General features: G+C 44.8%; 1 protein-coding gene across 1 annotated transcript in view; it reads right to left on the bottom strand.

Moving 5' to 3' along the window:
- The window catches only part of MCM8 (minichromosome maintenance 8 homologous recombination repair factor), a 334,641-nt gene that overhangs the window by 99,006 nt on the left and 213,295 nt on the right, over positions 1-22,340 (bottom strand). The window contains exons 12-13 of the mRNA XM_086927685.1: positions 21,164-21,304; positions 5,866-6,007 (exon numbers count right to left, since the gene is read on the bottom strand). Coding sequence (XP_086783811.1) covers positions 5,866-6,007; positions 21,164-21,304 — 283 coding nt within the window. The remainder of the gene's footprint in view (positions 1-5,865; positions 6,008-21,163; positions 21,305-22,340) is intronic.

The following is a 22,340-nucleotide window of genomic DNA, read 5'->3' as shown; positions in this document are numbered from 1 at the left end:
ACAAGTTTTCGGAAGCTTCAATGAAGTGGCAAGCTTAGGGGTTATCTTTCTTTCCTGTAATTTTTGATCCAACTACAGAAACCTTTTTCCAGTGTTTTGGATGGAGTAAATAGAGACACTCTGTCCACTGACTATTCACCTAAAGAATATAGTCATTCTATGTCCATTGCTTTTCTCTCACACATGTGGGCACGATCTGTGTGCTGGTGGTTGAACCCAATAAATATGAGGGTTGTATCAATGATCTTTTAGCTCCACCACTCCAACGGGGCTTCAAAAGAGATTGCGTATCCTTGCTCAGTGAGCTATATAAAGAAAAAGGCACAACATATGCCTTCATGTAGATTCCACCTTGACGTACTTGCCAGAGGCAAAGAGGCTGCCCCTGCACTTTGGAACTGGGACTAATTGCAAAGTGCATTCCATAAATAAAGCCTGCAGGACGAAACCGTATGTATCTCGAAGGACTGATCTGTAGCAAGGATGGAACTAAAATCCACTTTCAGCAGCAGAATGTGATTTAAAGCAGGTACTGGAATTAATTGTCATCAAAAAAGCAGATTGTGTCGATTCCCCTTTTAATAGGAAGGTGGAAGAAAATCGAAGGTGGAAGAAAATCAAAGGTAAGGAATCCTCCCAGGGTCCCAATGGTGCTCAGTCTCTCTCCGCCTCATTGGCTGCTTTGCATGACTTATAGTGAGGTTGATTAGCTACAAACAGTACTATGTAAAATAAATGTACTCATGTTTCTACCTTGACAACCTGCCGACAGGAAGTAATTCAAGCATGTGAATCTATACTAGAGAAATGCCAGTCTTATCATCTCTGGAGACTCATCTATTGCAACACCCTCATGTTTGATTTGCTTAAGCCATTTATAAGTAAGAAAGTTGTGATCTGATCAATGGTCAACTATATGAGCAATAGGGGGACATGTTTTTACTCACAACTTTGAGGAAGAGTGATGTTTTTCTTAGGAATTGTTCCATTACATGAAAACTACTGTAATGAAAATACCATAGCCGCACTGTGGTTGGAAAAAAAAAATAGAGACAATGAAACAGATGCAATGAAAGCAGGGGGAGCAAGAGTGAGGTCAGACGCATGAAGAGGTTTGGCCTTAATAGTTTTGGATCTCCTGCTCTTATCTGGACTGAGCTGTACTCCTCAATAATGGGTCAGAATTTGCTTAAACAATAACATTTGTCTTTTATGGCATTTGAAACTATGAAAGGAACAGAGAACTACGTCACTAGGCAGATAGTACTTTATTCATGTTATGTGTACTGGTCCCTGCCTAAACTCAGAGCCCCCAAGAGTGTTTTCTTTTCTGGATTGCTACACTAGTACACAGTTCAGGTTGGCGCACAGAACAGATCAGACACAGAAAACTGAATAAAATCAAAGTGAAAGTGCACCATCAAAATAATTTGAAAAAGTATGCTTATACAGTTTCAATAGCTGAAAGAAACTTATCCAAATATTAGATCAAATATTTTGTGGTGAATTGGCCCCCTAAATTAGAAAAGGTACTGAAGTATACTACCACTTTCTATCTATCGCCTATTGAAAGATGGCAGCCCCAGCCTTACCGTAGGCTCTACCTACCAGAGAGAAGTGCAAGGCAGGAGTAGTGCTGCATTACTTCCTCCTCTCTAACCGGTGCTTAATTTGTATAAAAAAAACAAAAAACACAATAGGTGCCAGGGCCCTCGTCAGGATGCCACTGCAGCTGGCACCTCCCACTGCCCCTGCAGCGCTGCCAATGCCAGTACCAACACAACTACTAACCATTACACTCCTATAATTGACAGTTCAAGGCCCCAAAGCTGTAAGAATGTCTTGGCACGAAAAGTATGTCATTTTAATGTATATTTAATTATTAAACAGCTACTGTTGTGCTTATCTTTAATTAGATAGAGACATCATGTGGCAGACTGTCATATGCGCCGGTGTTGACAATTAAGTAGAGGTGCTGCGTACTAGAAACCACAGGCTCAAATTAAGCTCCGTCTCCACCTTCCCGGGTGTCCTCTAGGTCTCTAGAAATCCAGGTGAAGGGACTGAAGTAAGGGTGCCTCCTTCGACCTTCAGCTGCCTTGCAGCTCCTGGGTCTGTAGATATCAGGGGAAGTAGGTTATATGTAGGTGCTAATAAACAACAAAAGGTATCCAGGAGTCGCAACCATGTTTCTCTCTTAGACAAACCGCTACACGACAGGAAGTAAATTGTGAGTTGAACACAGTTGTATATAAACACCATTTAAACACACATACATGCAACATGCAAACATGGTAGGAATTTTTCCCATCAGTTGTCTCTCTGTACCACCACTGTTACATCATTTGGGTTCTCCTTACCCAGGAGTTAGTGTACAAACAGTCACACTAGTTGGAAGATAGAGACTGTGTGAGTAAGGAGACTGACGTTAGTTATTTCACTGAGTGGTGTCAGTATGGTGTCGCTGTGATGTTTACAACTGAAAAAAAGCAGTGCAAGTGAAAGTAAGTGAAGTGAGTAAAATTAGGTGGAACTGAGTAGAATAGATATTTTTAATGTTTTCTCTCAGACCCCTAAGCTTAAAAACAAGTGAAAGGTGAAAGAAAGTAGATTTAACATAATATCTACTCAGCAAGTGGTCGACATGTTTCTGCATATATATGGAGTTGATCCTATGCATTCATCAGGACCTAGTTGTTGCTACTGCTGGACATTAACGTGAAGAAAAGGGAATAAAAGGAATTATATCACCTGTTTGTCAGGTGTAGATTCTCCACCACAATCCAATTTCTGTGGGGATGGCGCCTCACCTCACCTGGCTGCAGCTCAGGTAAATAAGGAGCACTGCTCTCTCCGTCGGTGTCTCCCAACGTCCCTCTGGGCTATACAGGCCAAGAGGGACGTTGGGAGACACCGACGGAGAGAACGGTGCTCCTTATTTACCTGAGCTGCAGCCAGGTGAGGTGAGGCGCCATCCCCACAGAAATTGGATTGTGGTGGAGAATCTACACCTGACAAACAGGTGATATAATTCCTTTTATTCCCTTTTCTTCACGTTAATGTCCAGCAGTAGCAACAACTAGGTCCTGATGAATGCATAGGATCAACTCCATATATATGCAGAAACATGTCGACCACTTGCTGAGTAGATATTATGTTAAATCTACTTTTTTTCACCTTTCACTTGTTTTTAAGCTTAGGGGTCTGAGAGAAAACATTAAAAATATCTATTCTACTCAGTTCCACCTAATTTTACTCACTTCACTTACTTGCACTGCTTTTTTTCAGTTGTAAACATCACACCGACACCATACTGACACCACTCAGTGAAATAATTAACGTCAGTCTCCTTACTCACACAGTCTCTATCTTCCAACTAGTGTGACCGTTTGTACACTAACTCCTGGGTAAGGAGAACCCAAATGATGTAACAGTGGTGGTACAGAGAGACAACTGATGGGAAAAATTCCTACCCTGTTTGCATGCTGCATGTATGTGTGTTTAAATGGTGTTTATATACAACTGTGTTCAACTCACAATTTACTTCCTGTCGTGTAGCGGTTTGCCTAAGAGAGAAACATGGTTGCGACTCCTGGATACCTTTTATTGTAATTAGTTCTGTAATTAGGGGCATGTATCCAGTACAGAGTCATTAAAGTAGCCCTTAGACCCTCATTTAAATAGTGTGTGTTTCAGTATATGTAGGTGCTCCCTGCAGGAGCTTGGAGGATGATGCAGTAGTTGCTCATCACTCTTTTCAGCAGGAAGTAGCACCATCAGTTTAAGACTGCAAAGGACATTCAGAAAGAAACTGAGAAAAGTGGCAAAATGCCAGACCTGTACCTAAAGATAAAAGTGGAGACACACCCAGAGCGGGTATGATCGGAGTATAGCATGCACAGCATTTCTAAACGTATCTGAAGGCAACACAGAAGGTGGAAGAGGCTAGCAAGCAATCTGGTAGCTTTATTACATACATAGGGAGGAAAGGACAAGGGGGAGGAAAAGACATGTGAGGGTCGGTAAGGATGGTTTAACAGGCGATTCAATCAGATTTCAGCGATGGGGCGTAGAGTTGCAGAAAATTAGGTACATTTTATATTGGATGGCAGTGGAGCAACGCCCAGGTAGAAAGATACTAAGGGCCTTGTTACGAGTACAGCAATACTGGGACTGTTGTACTAGGGCCGACAGTTGGTGGTGGTCGGACCACCGCCGTAAGTACGAGTGTGGCAGTGAGACCGCCACAAGACCGCCACCTCCACAGGGATCAAGGATCATGTTGCGGCGGCAGTCTGACAACGAACTGAACATGCTGGAGGGAACGATGCCGGCACAGCCGAACATATTCCGACCTGCATATCCACCGCCCTTTTTATGGAGGGAATCCCGCCATGAAAAGTTTGGCAGGCATGCAAGTAAGAGGGCCCTAACAGGGCCCCGGCCTATTCTGGGGCTTGGGGTGCATGCAGGGGGCACAAGTTCTGCCAACCTGAGTTTGCATCCTCGTTCCTGAACGGTGTGGCATGCGTGACATGGTGCATCCACACCGAGTAGGAAATTACTGCAGGCACTCTCACGGCAACGGTATGCTGGTTATGGTTAGGCTCTCATATGAGCCTAACACAGCCACCGCTGCAGCACCGCCCGCCCTGGATTACACTTATAATCCGGCGAGTGGGCTCAGCACGGCCTTGACCTTGCGGCAGTCCCATTGGAAGACCGCCAAACTCATAATAAAGGCCCCAAGTAATTATCCAGCAGAGGGAGGCACAGAGAGACAGGTATTCTTTGGCGGGTTAGGGTAGTGTTTACTGTTCTCTACAGCTACCGTATAAGTCTGCTCTTCAAATATCTGAATGGGACAGTTTTGAAGGGGGTCTGGCGAGCACACCAAACATATGCACAGCCCTCGGAATCAGAGGGACTTTATAGATCATTCGGATTTCTGTTTCCTCTCCATGTTGTCACTTAACTCCTCTGCGGAAAAGGATTGATGCTCAAGAAGCATGGACAGTTCTGTTTTTATCAAATTACGAACGAATTGGAAATGATGGCCTGAAATACCATAAGGTGCAGCAATGCCATAATAAAGGCAGATTGTGCGCTACACAAATGCTAATTAAAATTAACCCTGCACGAAAAGTGCTTATCAGTGTGAGAGAAAAACCCGAATTTAGGGGCATATTACCAAGCAATAGCGATAATTATCGCTATTGCTTGGTTAGAGAAAAAAATTTACCGCAGCGCTGCGGCGATTTTTACCGCAAATAAACCTTGGTATTACCAAGGTTTAACGCAAATGCGGTAAAAATCGCCGCAAAGCATGAATATCGCAGAAAAGTCCGCGATATTCATGCATTAGCGAGCTAATGCTCTTAGCCATGTTATCCACCTCCCATTGGATAACATGGCTAAGAACTGCTCAGGGCAGGTGTTAGCTTTTGGAGATATTCCCGCTTAGCGCGAATATCTCCAAAAGTTGGTAATAGGAGATAGCGATGTTAGCGACTGTTTTCAGTCGCTAACATCTTGGCACGCCCACTTTGCATCTCATTAGTGATAAATATCACTGACATGCAAAGTGGGGGCCAAGATGGTCGCTATCTCCTACTAGCTGTCGCTAACTGGTGTTAGGTGCAGCTAGGTAATAGGGAGATCATTTTATCTCCGCTTTCTTGGCTTTTAAAGCCAAAAAAGCCGAGATAAGCCCCCTTGATAATATGCCCCTAAAATCCCAAGATACAACGCACACAATTATACAATGAACAAAGCACATTTGCTTCTACAGAAAAGTATATTTCAAATGTTTTATCGCGATGCCTCACTAACGGAGCTGAGTGGCCTAGCTTTCTCATTTCTCACCTTGGTCTCCAAGAACCAGGGCACCAGCTTCCAATCCAAAATCCCCAGTTGAGCTGTCTCTGGAAAGAGTTACTGTCAGACCAGACGAGGTTGTCGTATTGCCACAGACATACACGCCACGAGGGGCAACATTACAAACGGCCTACAAAAGAAAACAGGAAAAATTTACTTATGAAATCCCTGGTCAAAAGTCGACATGAACTTTTTGTCACCTGAACCAGACATATAATGGAATCTATTTTTTTATAAATTTAAAATGTCTCCCAAAACCAACATTCTAAGACATTTCATGGTTTCTGAATACACTTAGATTTAAAATCATATTTGTTTCCATACGGTTTCCTTTTTTAACAATTTATTTTATAGAAGACTTCAACGGAAGGTAAACAAATAAGTCATAGCAATACTTAAGAGATTACATACATTGAATTACTGGCATACCTATGTATCATTTTGAGAAGCATGTACATGTTCACCTCACATATTGGCTCCAACGGTCTCCAAACAGAGGGATGCAATAAGGTTTAGACAAAGTTCAACGGGGTAAGTGAACTAAAAGGTGTATTTAGGGAATGCAGCCTTAACTAATTATGGAACAATTTAATAAAACTGCTGAACATAGCATTAAATAGTCAACAAAGCTTTATTTCGATATAAAATATCTTAAAAGCATTATTACAATTAAAAACACATTTCATAATAATTATGGTTAAAAAGGAAAATTGCATTAACAATCGTTTTTACAATGGAATAGTAAAAGTGTATTAAACTATAACAGCTTTGATAACATTTTAAAATGGATAATAGTGCAAATTCATCATAATGCTTTCAATCTTATCAGCCAAGCCCAACTAAAAAATGTTGCCACCCCACAGGCTAAGGTTTTATTTGCATCAGTTTGGAGAATTCTAAGAGCAGTAGAGTGATTCCTAATTTCTACCTGCCGACAAATGGGTCTTAGCCACTTTCGTCTAGGTTTGGTGTAAGCCGGGCATACAAAGAAAAGGTGTGGAATATTTTCAACTACACCTACACAGTGTGAGCAATTAGGGAACGTTTGATGAGGAGGCTTCCATTTGCCTGTACGTTCGTGAACAAGAAGAGTGCCCATTCTAAACTGAATAAAAGGGGCCCTATCTCTCGGTTTCTGAATAAAATCCAGCTAGAGCTCTAGACGAGGCACCTGCTTGTGCTGGCGGAACTTGTCAGTCAGTGTGCCTAAATTGGGGTCTCTATGCTCCTAGCTATCAATCCATGCCCAAAACGCTCTCTTGGTTTCTGCCTAGGTGAACGAGACCCCTGACTCGCATGCAGTTTTAAGGCCAGTGACCAAGAGGAGCCTTTTTAGATTCACTAGCCAACCAATCTTATGGGATCCCTGCAGGGGTGCGCCATAGCAGAGCCCAAAAAAGGAGGGGGCGCAAAGTAATTAAGTCCTTGATTGAGCGACGACCCAAATCACTCAAGAGTGGCTTGGTGTGGGTTCCCCTGGGGAGCAAGGTCAGCTCTCTAAAAAACTTGTTTTCTGCTGTGACAAGCACGTCTACGCTGCCAAAGCCCCAGAGTTCGGCTCCATATAGTGCACAGCCTACGGCCCTTGCAGCGTAGATCTCAAGGGCAGGGGCAATAGGCCTAAAGGTTGAGGCACGGTGTTCCCCCCCTATCACCCCCACAGCCCGCTTATAGCTTAAAGCCATTTTGTCAATATGTGGTTGCCATCTCAGTTTGTCCGAGATTCTAATCCCCAAATAGTCAAAAATGTTGACATACTCTAGGGGCGCCCCATCAAGTAAGAGGGTGGATTTGGCCGACCTACTAGGGTTAAAATAAAGGAGCTTCGTTTTAGAAGTGTTAATTGCTAAGCCCCTCAGTTTGCAAAAAAGGCAAAACCGATCCAGGAATTTCTGTAATCCTGCAGGGGTTTTCGATACTAACAATGTGTCATCCCCAAAAAGTAAGGCGGGGACTTTGTCACCCGCCAGAAGGGGAGCGTCTGCATTAATTTCCAATAGAAAGGATACCACCCCGTTCACAAATAGTGTGAATAGGGTTGGAGCCAGTAGGCATCCCTGGCGGAAACCTCTATTGACAGGAATTTTACCTGTTTTTTGTACCTGCGTACCCCATCTAATGCGAGCATGATTTCCATCGTGCATGCAGACCAGGAGGTTCAAGATGGGCGGGGGGGAACCCCATCTCCTGCAAGACCAACCATAGGCGGTCTCGAGGGACCAGGTCAAAGGCGGTCTTCAAGTCGATGAATGCAAGATAAAGACCGCCCTTGCCAATGGTTACCACCTTCCAGTGAAGAAGTGCAAGCCTGAAGGCCTGGTCTTTTGTGCTTGTGCATGCCCTAAACCCTGCCTGAAATTGCGAGATAATATTATTCTTCTCAGCCCAGGAAAGGATCCTCTCCAGGAGGACCCTGCCAACCACCTTCTGACCAGCATCAATAAGGCTTATTGGGCGATAGTTGGCCGGGTCCCCCCTGGATCCTTTCTTATAAATAGGGATTACTTCTGCCCCTTTCCAGGAGTTTGGGACTGGAGATCCTTCCAGCAGAGCATTAATCAGGAATACAAAATATGTAGCCCATTGCTCGGCATTAGCTCGAAATAAGTCACCCGGTAAACCATCTTGGCCCGGGGCCTTCGCTGGAACGATCTTATTTATAGCAGCCACCACCTCATTTTTCCCTATGGGGTCATAGGAGACCAGGGAGATCGGAGTAGATGTCACAGAGCAACTTGAGGGCCCGCATCTCCTCATCTCCCGCATAAAGTCTCTTAAAATGATCAAACCACTCCCCATTGGGAATATGATTAGGAATTTGGTCCGGGTCTTGACCATTGGATCTTCTTAACCGACCCCAAAAAAGCTCACCATTCTTAGACTGACTCGCAATCTTTAGGTTTGTCCACTGTGATTCCTCCCATGCCCTTTTAGCCTCTATGATAGCTTGTCTATACTGTAGTCTGGCGAAACGTACCTCAACAGTATAATGGGTTTTGATGGCAAGTATCAATGAGGTCTTTTTCCTCCTACAGTCCTTGTTAAACCACTTCTGTACAGGCTTGCAGATAGGAGAGCGCTTATTAAGGGATGGGGCCTCCAAAAAAAGAGAGCCCATATGATCAATTATGTCAGCATAGATAGACTCCACCGCCGGGGACCCAACCTCGTTCATACAGGCTACAGAAAGCTTAATGTTCTGATCTCTTATAATCTCCCCTAGAGCTCTTGTTTTCTGTTCATTCATGAGGAATTTTGGCCATTGGAGAAACCTTTTGCAGTTAGATGGAATAATTGCCTTGGTTAACATCCTGGTTCCAGTGCTAGAATAATGCTCCTTATTTTGCCACAGTTCCATCATGGAAAGGGATAGAGGGTTATGATCACTATCAGTGGATGGTATGATAATCATGTCACTCACATATTTCGATAACCTCTTGTCAACCAATATGTAATCAATTCTAGTCGGACACGAGACCCTATTGTATGTATTTGCTCCGAAGACATCAGAGGGCGTACGCCCATTAACAGCTCTTAGCCCAAATTTAAGTGTTAGGGCATTCAATTGGATGACCACCGGCGACCATTTCTTCACTGGCAATATCGACAAGGATGGTATACCCCATCTAGCATCCTCATCATAAGTTCCCAAAATATCATCGGTAGCCAAAGGTTCGAATGTACAATTTAGGTCACCAGCTATCAAAATAAAAGAGTCAGGAGGGCAAGAGAGAAGCACTTCAGACAAAATGGAAATAGTTGAAGATGTTATCCCCCCCCTTGGGTGCCTCTGGCATAAATGTTAAAAAGTTCTAAGGTATTGTCACCCTTTATGCCCTTAAATGTTAATCTCATCAGGTCTGGTGTTAAACAAGGGTGGTGAGTAATTTTACAATTAAGCACAGTCTTAACCCAAACCATGAGCCCTCCAGATGGACGTCCGCGACCAGAAGAAATAGCTGGTATATGGAAGCAAGAATAGCCAGACTTATACAATGGCTCTAGGCTCCATGTTTCCTGGAATATACACAAAACATAATCGTCAATAAAAGTATTCCAGTCCGGTAGAGATAGCTTGTTACGTAGACCAGCTATATTCCATGAAACGGTTTTAAGATTCCTAGTGGAACCACTACAAGAGGTCAGACCACCTTGGGATGTGGTGGGACCCCGTCCTATCTCTTTGTTACCCCCCAGAGTTACTGGGACAGAAGTTGGCAGTTCGGGACCTAGACACTGGGCTAGTAATACTGCTGCTAAGTGGGGCAATGGTGTTTATGGATACTCCCCCGTGAGCCTGAAGTCAGTCAACGGCCTCTAGTCCGCTGAACCGATTTTGGATAGGAGTTTGACTTATGACAGGAAAGGGCTCAGGCCAACCCCCATGGGTCATTCCCCTCCCGCTTCGCTGTACTAGTGTCCACCCATCTACTACAGTTGGAAAATAGTGGGGGGCTAGAAGTAGGACAATGGGAGGGGTCGTATGGAAACTCCTGGACTGTGGTGTTTCCAGTTACAGATATACTCCACAGTCCTGGGGCCTTTGAAATTAACAAAGACACAGTCCCCCCTAATATCCTTAGACAAATGTCCCACCCAAGACACCCTCCGTACAATGAGTACTTTACTGGATATGTGCACGGGTAATGGTCTATATTTATTTAACCAGTCAGCAACTTTGTTCCTTAAGGCCATGAATGATTCTTGGCCGTGCTTGCTCAATACCGGGACCCCTGTTAAAACTACCAGGTATGGGCTTACTTCCGGGGGAAGATCGATGTTAATTTCCCCCCCAGGGGCCTGTGCTATAGGGTCCCCATCTATCTCTTTCGGCTGAACTGGTTTACACTGACTTGGTTTCTTAGCTACTACTACTGTTGGTATCTTAGTTAAGGGAGCAGCTGGGGCCGGTGAAGCTATAGTCGGAGCGAACAAGGTTATGGGATCTATAGTGACGTTCCCTCCCTGGGGACCGTTTGATGGTACAATAGCTCTAGGTATAGTTTCCTTTTTTAGGGAATCAACAATTGACAATGACGCAAGCTCAATCTTACTGAGTTGCTGTTCGATCTTGGTTAATCTATCTTCTACTGGGCGAAGAAGGAGTCTAATTAGATCACCCATTTTAACCAGAAAGGGGTCCTCCATCACCACCCTTCCCCCTGTACTCTTACCCTCAACATCAGCCTGGGGTGCCGCTCTCAAAGATGTTGGGTCTTCTACAGGTGCGACTGAGATTACCGGAGTGGTCGCGACAGCCTGCTCCCTTGCAGTGGTTATTACTCCAGTATTTTTGGACAACTTCCCTTTCTTACCACCATTATCATTAGCCTGCCTTTGCTTGCACTTAGGAATCGCCCCTTGGCGTCTCTCTCGTAGTTGCCTGGTATTAGGCTCCTTAACGGGACTAACCACAAAGGGTAACTTGTGGGGTGTCATCAGTAATGATTCAGAGACCGTAGACTGGTCCCCTATAGTGATATGGTCCAGGTCACGAACTGCCAAATGGGTATTCGGGGATTCAGAGATCACGGATGCACCAATACCGCTATTTTGTCCACGCTGTTCAGGTGTCCGTCCATTAGCAATATACTCCATAGATGACCTTCTGGCAATTGCTAGGTCCTGTGAGACCCGTCTCTCCATCAGCGTGATCCCCTGATCTATTACAGAGTTGGCCCTGATAATAAAATTGTCCAGAGTTCCGGTGAGGTTTACATTGTCCGCCTTACTCCTGCCCTCCTTTGAGGCCATATTAATGCAGTAATGGAAATAATGCAAAAAGAGTACTTACAGATTATACCTAGAGTATGGAGATGAAAGGGGGGTGGCCCATCCCGTCCGGTCTTGAACGGGCCCGGGGTTAGCCCGGCGCTGCCTGCGCGCGTTCCGCGGGGTGGGAGGTGTTCCGGTGATTTCAAGCGCCTCTGGACGCAGCGATGGCATCACTGGTGCGCCGTGGTCCCGGGGCACCTGGGTGATGTCGTTTTCGGCCCTCTGCAGACTCACGGCGAGATTAGGCGCTGGTCGGTGGGTCCTGCCAGAAACAGCTGCAGGATTTGTTGGGCCGCCAGGAGCTGCAGTAAATTAGCAGGTCAGTCTTCCGCTGAGAGCAAGTCTCCCATTAAATAGTAAACATAACAAAAGGGAGCGAAATCTGCTGAAGAATCAGTGGATGGGAAGAAGGGTTTTTACAAAATATGTTTGGGCTTTAACTATAGATCATGTAGATGCCATAAGGTCATCTGCCTCGGGTATGGATGTATATAGTTTAATTTATGACACTCAGCTAATTTCCCCTCTTTCTCTCCTCATTTCAGAGTCCACTATTCATTCCAAGTCCTTGGGTGCCTGGAGGTATGAGCACTATATAAAACCTGAATTTTTGTTTAACAATGATAGCGACCACAACATTGTAGTGTGTGAAAGGTATATGAAAGGTGAGCAATGTTTTGGGCAAGAATGTAGTGCGCTAGCCACAAAACAGTAAGCAGCCTTGTTCCCCTGAACTCTATGACAGACTTCTCTTGGTGTGTCTCCCAGGACCAGCCAGGGACTGTGGGAAGGTCCTGAACAGCAGATTTAAGGGCAGTGAGACATGTACTCCAGAGAGGTCAGCCACGACTAGGGCCAGAAGGGAGAGATCAGACAGACCTTCTCCAATTCCCCCGCAGACTAGAAGAGACTCCCCGCTCCACTTGGTTGGCTGGCGTTCAGATGGTGCAAAAGGCCACTCACAGCACAAGCAGTCACAAATAAAGTTTTCCCTTAGTGCAAACCACACCACAAGACTGACAAAATGGCAAGGAATCTCAAACGACTTCCTGGAGCACTACTCAGCGGAGTGGATGCTAGGGACTGATTGTCCATGAAACACTTGATCGCTTACTCGAGTTGAGAGCACTAGGGTGCACAATCAGTGAACCTCATTCACGAGTAACTGTCATGAACATGTTCGACAATTGGGACTGGAAATGGAAAGAGTGACGTTATACAGAGATTTCCTAAAAATGAGACGCTGTAACTGTGCATAGCGTCGCTCTAATTGTGCATAGTGTTCCTTGTGTAGTGGCTTCTTAAGTTTCACAGACAGAAGAGGTGGTTTGCTTAATAATGAGGGCCAACCAGTGCAAGACTGGAGTGCCACTGGATGCCTACAAAGCACATTGACTGTTAAATCAATAAAGAGAAAGGAAATAAGGGATGTATGTGAAGCCTGGGATTCGAAGAGTGCACAAAACGTATTTGAAAAGTGATGTTAAAGAACTGCCAGAGTAGTGCGCCACTTGGTTCTGAAAATAATATTTCTCAATCTCGTTTAAAATAAATAGTGTTCCCTCCTTGCCAACTTTTAGGACAAAGTTAAACCACATTTTTTTTAAGAGGAAATTAAAAACAGAGAAGTTATGTTTTGGTAATGTGAAAAAAGAACAAGTTACTAATCATCCCGAACGCTTGTTCTGGGAGATACTCTATCTAAATGTAGGCGTATCACCTTTAACATACCTACAGGCACCAGGTCGATCCAGATCATTCTTCTGCAACGCTCCTGCTTGCCTGTAAGTTGCACCATGTGGCTCTGCACAGACTCCATATCGCCAATGGAAGTGTATGTATAAACACCCTTCCTGTGCACTGATATACATTTCTTGTACAGTAAAACATATTGCCTGTGTACAGTTTACTAACTTGGGATCTTTTAAGATGGCAAAAAAAATCACTAAACAGAACAGGGAAGTGGGATGGCAATTATGATTCTTTGTTTAGATTGAGTAGCCACCAGAAAGTCATCTAGGGTGGGTGACTTATTCTTATGATGGTTAGTTCCAACTGCATATTCCTTACTTTTAGAATAGATACCATGGCAGCCCCAAAGGTGGGGGTCTGGGGAATGGATTTAGGCCAAAAAGTCTTGCAGAACAAAGCAGCAAAGAGACTTTCCCACTGAACATGGCTTTTGAAGTAGCAGTGTTTCATGAACGCATGCACTGACACCCAAGTCGCAGCCAGGCATATGTCTAGGTGGCGGTTTTGGCCCCTTTGGAATGAGTCCTCAGCCCTTCAGGAGCTACTTCCAGGCCAGTGTTTAGCAGGTCTTAATACAGAGGACTATCTTCCTTGACAGGGAATTCTTCTGTGCCGTCTTACTTTTCTTTGCATCAAAAAAACACAATGCGTACCATTTTTGTGTTCTCTGTAAACATTCTGAGCTTTCTTAGGGGAAAGACAATGAAACCTCTCCTCCTCTTTTGAGGAGAGAGGCAGTGCGAAAAAAGCTGGCAGAGCAATCAAGTGGACAACGTAGAAGGGAGGCACGATATTCGTAAAGGAGGCCACTCTAGTCCTCAGCACTCGTTTGTCCAGTACGGGCGTGGAAGATGCTGATGAACCGAACGCACCTGGAGTTCACTAACGCAGCACGCTGATGTAATGCAGAGAAAGGAGACAGTCTTTAGTGTTAAGAGACTTGAAGAATAGCTGTGCATTGGCTCAAAGAGTGTGCACTTGAAAAATGCAAAGACCAAGTTCTAATCCCATTGTGGCCAATATTAAATGGTCTGGGTGGGAACATGGGAGCCAAAACCGTTATAAATTGCCAACTTAAACAAAGACAGTGAGTCAGGTAAACTTAAAGAGGCCGTAGAGATCAACAAATATCCCTTCTTTGTGCCCACTGCAAAGCTTTGCTGGGCTTCCCAAAAAAACCAGGAAAAGAAAATCAAAGTCTAACTTACAAGAGGTCAGTGTTTCAGATACCACGCCAGGCAGCGAAATTTGTCTCAGCGCCCTCCATAAATCAACTTTGTGGAAGGGTATCTGGCGCGGTGGAAGACACCCATCATCTCGACCAGCAAATCTAACATATTTAGCTACTGTCACTCAGTCTCCATGCATGGAGGTGCAATTTGTGGAAACTCAGATACAAATACTTGCCCTGTTACTCCTCCCGAATTAGAAGCCTCACTGGAGGGCAAATTCTCAGGAGCTCTGGGTACCACAATCTCCTGCCCCAGTCTAGAGAATAAGAAACCCTTGGGCCTGGTCTGCCTTGATCTTCCTCACAAGATACAGGAGATGTAGCAACAGAAATGAGCAAAGGAGTCCCTTTAATTCCAGCCAGAAAGGTTCTTGAATTGATGATGCTGCGCATTCTTGATGGTTATGAATAGCACTAGCCCGGACATACCACACTGCTCGAAGTCACCTTGTGCCACCTTGGCATATAGAAGCCACTCGTGGTCCACCACATGATGCCTGCTCGGTTCATCCACTATGGCAATCAGAGACCTTTCCAAGTAGTTGGCAACCAGGAAGATCCACCCACCACCAGAGGCATAGTGCCTCCTGACACAGGATCCAGGACACCACTCCACCCCTGCTTCTTGCAGAACATGATGGTCGTGTTGTCTATGAGGACCAGCACAGCATCCTTTTGATGGATGGAAGAAAGCCTTTTTGGGCCAGATGAACAGCCAAAATCTCCAGAAGATAGACTATGGAGCCATTTCTTGGCAAGATACCAGAGGCCTCTAATCTCCACCTCTCCCTCCCAGTTAGCTTCCCCAAACCATGCGGTGTGGAAGAAAGATAGCACAGCAAATAAATAATGGGCAGGGCATAGCCTCTATGAATGATCTGTACGACCCATTTATCGTCCACAGGCCTGAAATGAGTTGCTGAGGAAAAACTAAGTGGGTTAGTAGGTGTTGCATTGGGGAAGATGAACTGGAGGACTGATGAACCTGTTGCCTTTTGTGATGTTTGCAGGAACACCATCTGTGGCACCAAAGGACTGAACCATGGCTTGGGAAGGTAAATGTAAATGTATTTGATCTTATATAGCGCACAGCTACCCGCAGTGGGTTTCCCGGCGCTTGCTTAGGGAACCCGTCCTGGTATTCCCCTGTGAGATAACCCCGGCAGGGTATCCACAAGGTGAAAGTCAGGCATCCCGCCGCGAGGGGCGGTTGTGGAGATTAAGCAAGCTATTGCCCAGAGTCGCAGAGTGTGAACCCGTGAGTTGAGAAGGTACCGGAGCGAGAATTATCGAGTCCGTGGAATTTTTAGCCCAAGACCCGCTGAGGCGGGGAATTAAACCCTGGTCCAGGGCCGATCTCAGCTTCCGGGTCTGCCGCCTCTAACCCCTGAGCCACACTTCTCCACAGAGAGAAGGTAACAAGGTAAGCATTGCCTACTGGCTAGCCCAATGGGAATAGCCTATAATTTCCAAAAAGGATGGGGAAATTGTTTCACTGGCCTCAATAGCCCCAAAGAGCTCAGCTGTATTTAAATCATTCTTGCACTGAGCCTGTTTTTACCCCTAACAGCCTGGACCACTGAAGGGCAGATTCATTAGGAACATTTGCCCGTCACTCAAAAAACTAGTCCATCTAACCAAAGCGTGCTTTCTAAGCAGGATACTGGTAATAATTGACCTGCCAATTCAATCAGTAGTATTCAGGCCCATATGGATTACTTACTTCGCTGTACTCTGTACATCATGTACAGTTTGAGCCCGAGAAGGTACTTCGCAGTTGGTAAGATCTCACTTGCCATATCTCACAAACCATGCATGTACCTGCCCAATAAAAAAACAAATGTATGGACCCACGGGTCAAGGCTACAAGAAGAACACATTCTCTTACTAAAAGCATTATTCCATAAAGTCGAATAACATCAACAAATGAAGCTGGTTCACATTAATTATCAGACAGCCGATACCCTCTCTAGGCTACCACATACTGCAACTGACCTCGCCACCAAGTAGATTTCAAAATGACCTATACACCTAGTCCGATATTCTGTCAATCACACTGAGGAAGGAGTTGCAGCAGTAGCTGAATAGGCTGTCTTGAGTCGAGACACATTAAACAGTGGGTTATTATTCCAGTGACCAGGAAGAGTTATTTGACGGGTGTAGTCCCAACTAGCTTTGTGAATGGAAAGGGATAAACTTGGGAGTAAACTTTAAATGTACCCTCCAATTGAGAGGTAATGTGTGGATAGCCAAACCTTTTCCCAACCCTGTAGTCAGGACAAGTAGTGTGATATTTATCAGCAAATCCTTTACATACTGTACCCATGTTCAATGTCAGGACTAACTTAAGAACAGGTCAAAGCAGTTTACGCATCACCAAGGGGGTCAGGAATCAAGGGCAACTTGGTGCATATGGCCTTCAGGGAGCTGGAGATTGGGCAACTGTGACCGCAAGTACTCGCGCCTTACCTGTCCTAAGATGATGAAGCGGAGTGTAGGGAATAGGCGGAGTGTAGGGAATAGGCGATGTGTAGGGAATAGGGGTTAGTCCAAAGCAAGATGGCATCTAAGTTTCCTTCTCGGTTAACAAGGGCAGAAAAGTATTTAAGGTCTATAATCTCAATTAGTCTTTGTCTGGCAACTCTGAGCATTGTTTGGTTAGGTCATCCTCGTTTCAGTTCGCACCTGGCTCCCCTCCCCATTGTACCTTGATGGCTTTCTTAAGTTCCTGCTGGTTCTTTAACTAGTCAGGAGTCATTCTGCTGTTGCCTATTTACCTCTCGGTCTTCCTCCTTTAGCTCCTATTGGCATCCTGGAATTTCCAGATGTAGCTATAAGTAACACGGTCTCATTTCCATCAGGTGTAGTTGAAAAGGGCTTTAAAGGGCTTTGTCATCTCTCCCCTTTTTCCCCAGGACCTGCTTCTAAGGGCTTCATCTCTTCCCTTTTTCCCCAGGACCTGCTTCTAAGGGCTTCATCTCTTCCCTTTTTCCCCAGGACCTGCTTCTAAGGGCTTCAGTTACTTTTGATAAGTTCAAAGGCTTCTGGGAGACTTCTGCCTATCTGGCTTGACACCAGTTGGAGGCTCGTTACACTCAGATGATGAAAACAGCCACTTGTTCCTTACTTATCTTCTGTGAGAGCTCATATACTGATGGACCTATCGTAGCGGAAAACCTGGGTGACCAAATGCGAGGGTGCAATGCACTGGAACAAAAAAAGAATATCCTGGTGATGTATGCAGTGTGTTCTTATATGAGAACTCAACGTACATAACCTCAAAACTGTAGTGGCAAAGTAGCTTTTTCGTCATTCAGTGCTATACCCTGGTTTGATTAAACCTAATCAGCTGTTTTTCAGATATAATGCAAGATGTCAGTGTCTAACTTGCATATCAAAGTAGAACAAAAAGTACCTGTTCGGTTAGTACAGTGTCAGGGGTGAGATTGCGACTATCACATTTTGCAAATTATGAAATTGGTAAGTACAAGTATGAGTTCAGCATGGACACAGACAATGAGGAGACGGACAACAATCATTAGTCCAACAAGCCATAGGACATTCTCCTCATGATTGTAAACATCAGACGTATAATACACAGACGGTCAACATGGATGCAGTCACGCCCTGGCAAGCCACAATCGCCCCCACGTCCCCATAGACATATAAAACTCTGCGCCACATACAGTATCTCATTGCGCACACTGTGAATGAAGGTCATCAAGAGCAATATCCCTTTACGGATTCCTATGTCTGCATCGGAAGTCTAATTCATTTTCACTACAATGTTGTTCTGGACAAAAAGCCGGTCTTTGAACAGCTTCAGCCTTATTTATACTCCGTCACAAATGCAATCTTTCTTGCCGTTTGTCACTTCATGGGGAGCAAACGATTCCACCCGAGAGGAAATTGTTTTTATATCAGTTATAGAAAACCCCTATCTGTTCTAAAAGATGTGATGTTCTGGTGTGGTTTCTGTTCGTATGTTGCAGTGTTGAATTTGCGGTTGTTTCCCCCAATTTACGCAGTGGTTTGTTTGCATGTTAGTGGGCGGGAGCTGGTTGCTTTCCGTAGACTTCGGTACAGAAGCAGGACTTCACTGTAGCCTCACATTCTTGCTTCCCAAAGTGCCTTTTAGTACTGCCAGGAGTGCACTTGTGATTTTAGAGATTATTTAAAGCCCAGATTCGGTAAGCCGCATCAACGTTTTGGGAGGACGGAAGCAATCTATAACATTCTTCGGCCCGCGCCGCTCCCAGTGACATGGCTCTCCCAATCACCTGAACCCGGTTGGGCAGAGAGCAGGTTTGGAGACTCTGCTATGCTCTCTCTGGGTCTACAATCGGGGCGGGTTTCTGCTTGTTCTCAGAATCACCAGTAATCCGGTTCTTTAACAAAGTGCTCTAATGCTCTCGGGCCAAGTTACAAACTGCACTGCTATATAAATCCGCAAACTTGAATTTTAATAAAAGTTTGAAAAAACTTTATTGGGAACACATTTAAATACCTCTTCATACAGAAAGCTAACTCCAGGCCAGCAAACTCGACTTTCTATGTTATAAATGTTCTCACGAATAACCTGAAAGATGGTGAAATCCGTAAGTGGAGTGGGGGAGGAAAAAGTGCAATAAGAAAGCGGCATAACAAACCGTCTTTATAACACACCTTGGCCTTAATTCCTACTGCAGTCCTGCACCTTTTAAAAACAGAATATTCCGCCTTTCTTTCACGAGTGTGGATTTGGATAAAATATGAGAACACAGGGTGAAATCTGAAAGCATTTCTCCTCACGTTTCCTTATTTTTAACCCCACTTCAGCTGAGTATAAATGAGGCTGCTGGTGCTTCGAGGATATGCCTCTGCAAAGTGATTTCTCCACCAGCACAGATGCAGTGCAATAGCCGCAAGGTTGCTCTGCAGCTCAAACTGAATCTTTCAGCACGATAAGTTATTGTGCAACATACATTTACAAGACTTGCAGCTGGTCCAGGTGTCACTCACCCCTTGATTCAAACTGACAAATAGGTAAGTGTCACCATTTTCACCATTCTTTGGCGGAGAAGGACCAACCTATTCCAGCACATCTTAGCAGGTAGCAGCCCCCAGACACATCCCAGATGTGTCGTAGCCGTATCGACCCATCTCCTCTCAATCCAGAGCCCTCCTTCAATATTGTGGTCCTAATGCAGCAACACCACTTGTACCTGTGACATAACTTTGAACTCTGCTAGTATCAATTACGTTTGGGGATTCAAAATAGTGACACTCATTTTTGCTACTTCTCAGCCCCATTTCGTACCATTAAATAGAACAAATCACACATAAAACCCTGGACCCCATAAAATCACTTAAAGGCTAAGGAATTATTCAGTTACTCATAACCATGTGGTCTGATATTCTTAAAGTTACCAAAAAAAGAAAATACACCCCAGGAATAGGGAGGTTCTTCAGCTGCTCTCTCCAGTGATTTTTCACTGATAATTCCATCTCTTGTAACCATCACGTAATGTCCTACTGTCCAGGGTTATAGCTATTCACCAACTCACAAACGAGGCCAGACTTGAACCCAAATATGCATGAATACAAATGGCCTGATTAAGAGTTCGGTGGTGCGGGAGTGAGGCAGCACGTCACCGCACCAAACTCAACTGCCGGCAGACTGTTAACCTTTTCCGTGCTGATGACGGAACTGCTCCGTCATCAGCCGCGGTGGCGCTGTGCTGATGACGGAGCGGTTCCGTCATGGCCCGCCCGACACGACTGCGCGGCGCTGATTTCGCGCCTGCGCGGCGCGTTCTATTAAGCGGGCGTGGCCATGACGGAACCGCTCCGTCATGAGCACAGCTCAACCGAGGCTGGTGACAGAGCGGTTCCGTCACCAGCATGGGCACGCCACGCGGCCCCCCCGCCTCCTTAGCGCTGCGGCGGAATAGCCGCCTCAGCGAAGGTGCTAAGTCAATGCCGTGCATGAATAGGGATGCATGCACAAAGGAGCGCACACCATGTGCCCCCCTGCATGCACCCAAGGGCCCAAAGACAACCGTGGGGCCAGTAGGGCCCCCTTTGTTCCCTCACTGGCAGAATTTCATGGCGTGAACACCGCCATGAAATCCTGGCAGTGAGGAAAACTCGTAATATGCTTGGCAGTGCAGCAGCAGCACCACCAGCATATTGCACGCCCCTGACTCCCGTACCACCGCTAGGGAACGTAGTCACCTGGAGGGCCGACCACGTAGTTGTAAGACTGGTCCTCGACCGCCACCGCACCTCCACCACAGGTTTGGCGGTCCGATGAACCGCCAAACAACTCGTAATCAGGGCCAAAATGTTTAACACACATACTGGAAATAGTAAAGATTTCACTAACTACCTAATAATGCATTGATGGAGTTGGATAGCACGGCTTGTAGTAAAGGTTTCAATATTAGCAACCAACCCCACCTTCAACAATATAGGTTTGATACTGAAGTTAGCGCCCAATGAATTTGTGCTGGAAAGAAGGCAAAAAAGACATAAACTGGATCATACCTGTAACATCTGACTCTTTCCAAGTCCTGGGTCTCCAACAACAAGAATATGGGGATCGCCTCGTACTGGAATCCTGTTTTTGTCATCTACATACTTTTGGCAGCCTCCAAAGAGAGCCAGAGATAAACCGGCTTTCACAAGCTGTATTTCAAGAGAAAAACGCAAAAGTTATATATAGGACAATCTTCTGGCATATCGCTATAATTTTTCAATAATTCTATTTCAGCTGGTAGTTTATTCTCTTACTCTTGTTGAGAAGATATTTTGAATATAAAACATTGTAATTGTTTATGCGGTTATGTAAAGCGAATATGGCTGAAAGGAACAGCAATTAAGTAGCCCTTATATATGCCATTTAAAATCTAAAACATCCTCAATGTTTGACTGAAAAATACCACTCCAAAGTTACTGAAAAGCAAGTTACAAAAGCAGAGAATCATACTCCTCGGCATAAGGGTTCAAATTTGTGAATGCTGACACCGCATCCTTTGAATCTGCACAGTTCCAGATAGGACCGCAAAGTCAGACAAACAGTTCATTATTCTAGATATGGTCAAATGGGTAAATATTAATTAAAATCTTACATATTTTCCGGTTTTTTATGATTTAAAAGAATATAACCAGGATGGAGAGGGAGCACAAGTATAAATGCACATAACCTTTCTTTGATATTCTTACAAAATGTAATATTAATCCCAGCACTTCACTCTACAAGTTGGTGAACTAGGAGTATAGTGAGAGAAGACAGGAATCCAATTACAGCAAGTCGTGTCATCAATCAAGGTGTCAGTTTTAGGGTCATAACCTATGAAATACTGTTTTGCAACTTTATAAACAGATATCCAGGCAGCTGCCCTAAAACGGCAGCTATTGGGACATTTAGTGAGAGCACGGTGACTGCTTCTTTGTTGTGGAATGGGTCCAGACTCTATCCAGACGAGGTCTGCTGACCATCTTTTAGCACATAGTGATACAGAACACTATCCAATTGACTGCAGCATGCTTTGAGGGTATTAGCTGTGTGACTTCCATATATCCTTGGTCTTACCGAGATGATAACTAAGAGCATTTTGTTTAAATTTAAGATAAGCAGAGATCTCCCTGCTGAAGAATTTGGTCTAGGGAGAAAGAGATATGTGGAAATCTTAAATAACCTGAGTAGAAAAGGCTGTGAACT

The sequence above is a fragment of the Lissotriton vulgaris genome, chromosome 6 (assembly GCF_964263255.1).
Source record: "Lissotriton vulgaris chromosome 6, aLisVul1.2, whole genome shotgun sequence".
Taxonomy (NCBI): Eukaryota; Metazoa; Chordata; class Amphibia; order Caudata; family Salamandridae; genus Lissotriton; species Lissotriton vulgaris.
This window is presented reverse-complemented; position numbering and strand designations above follow the sequence as displayed.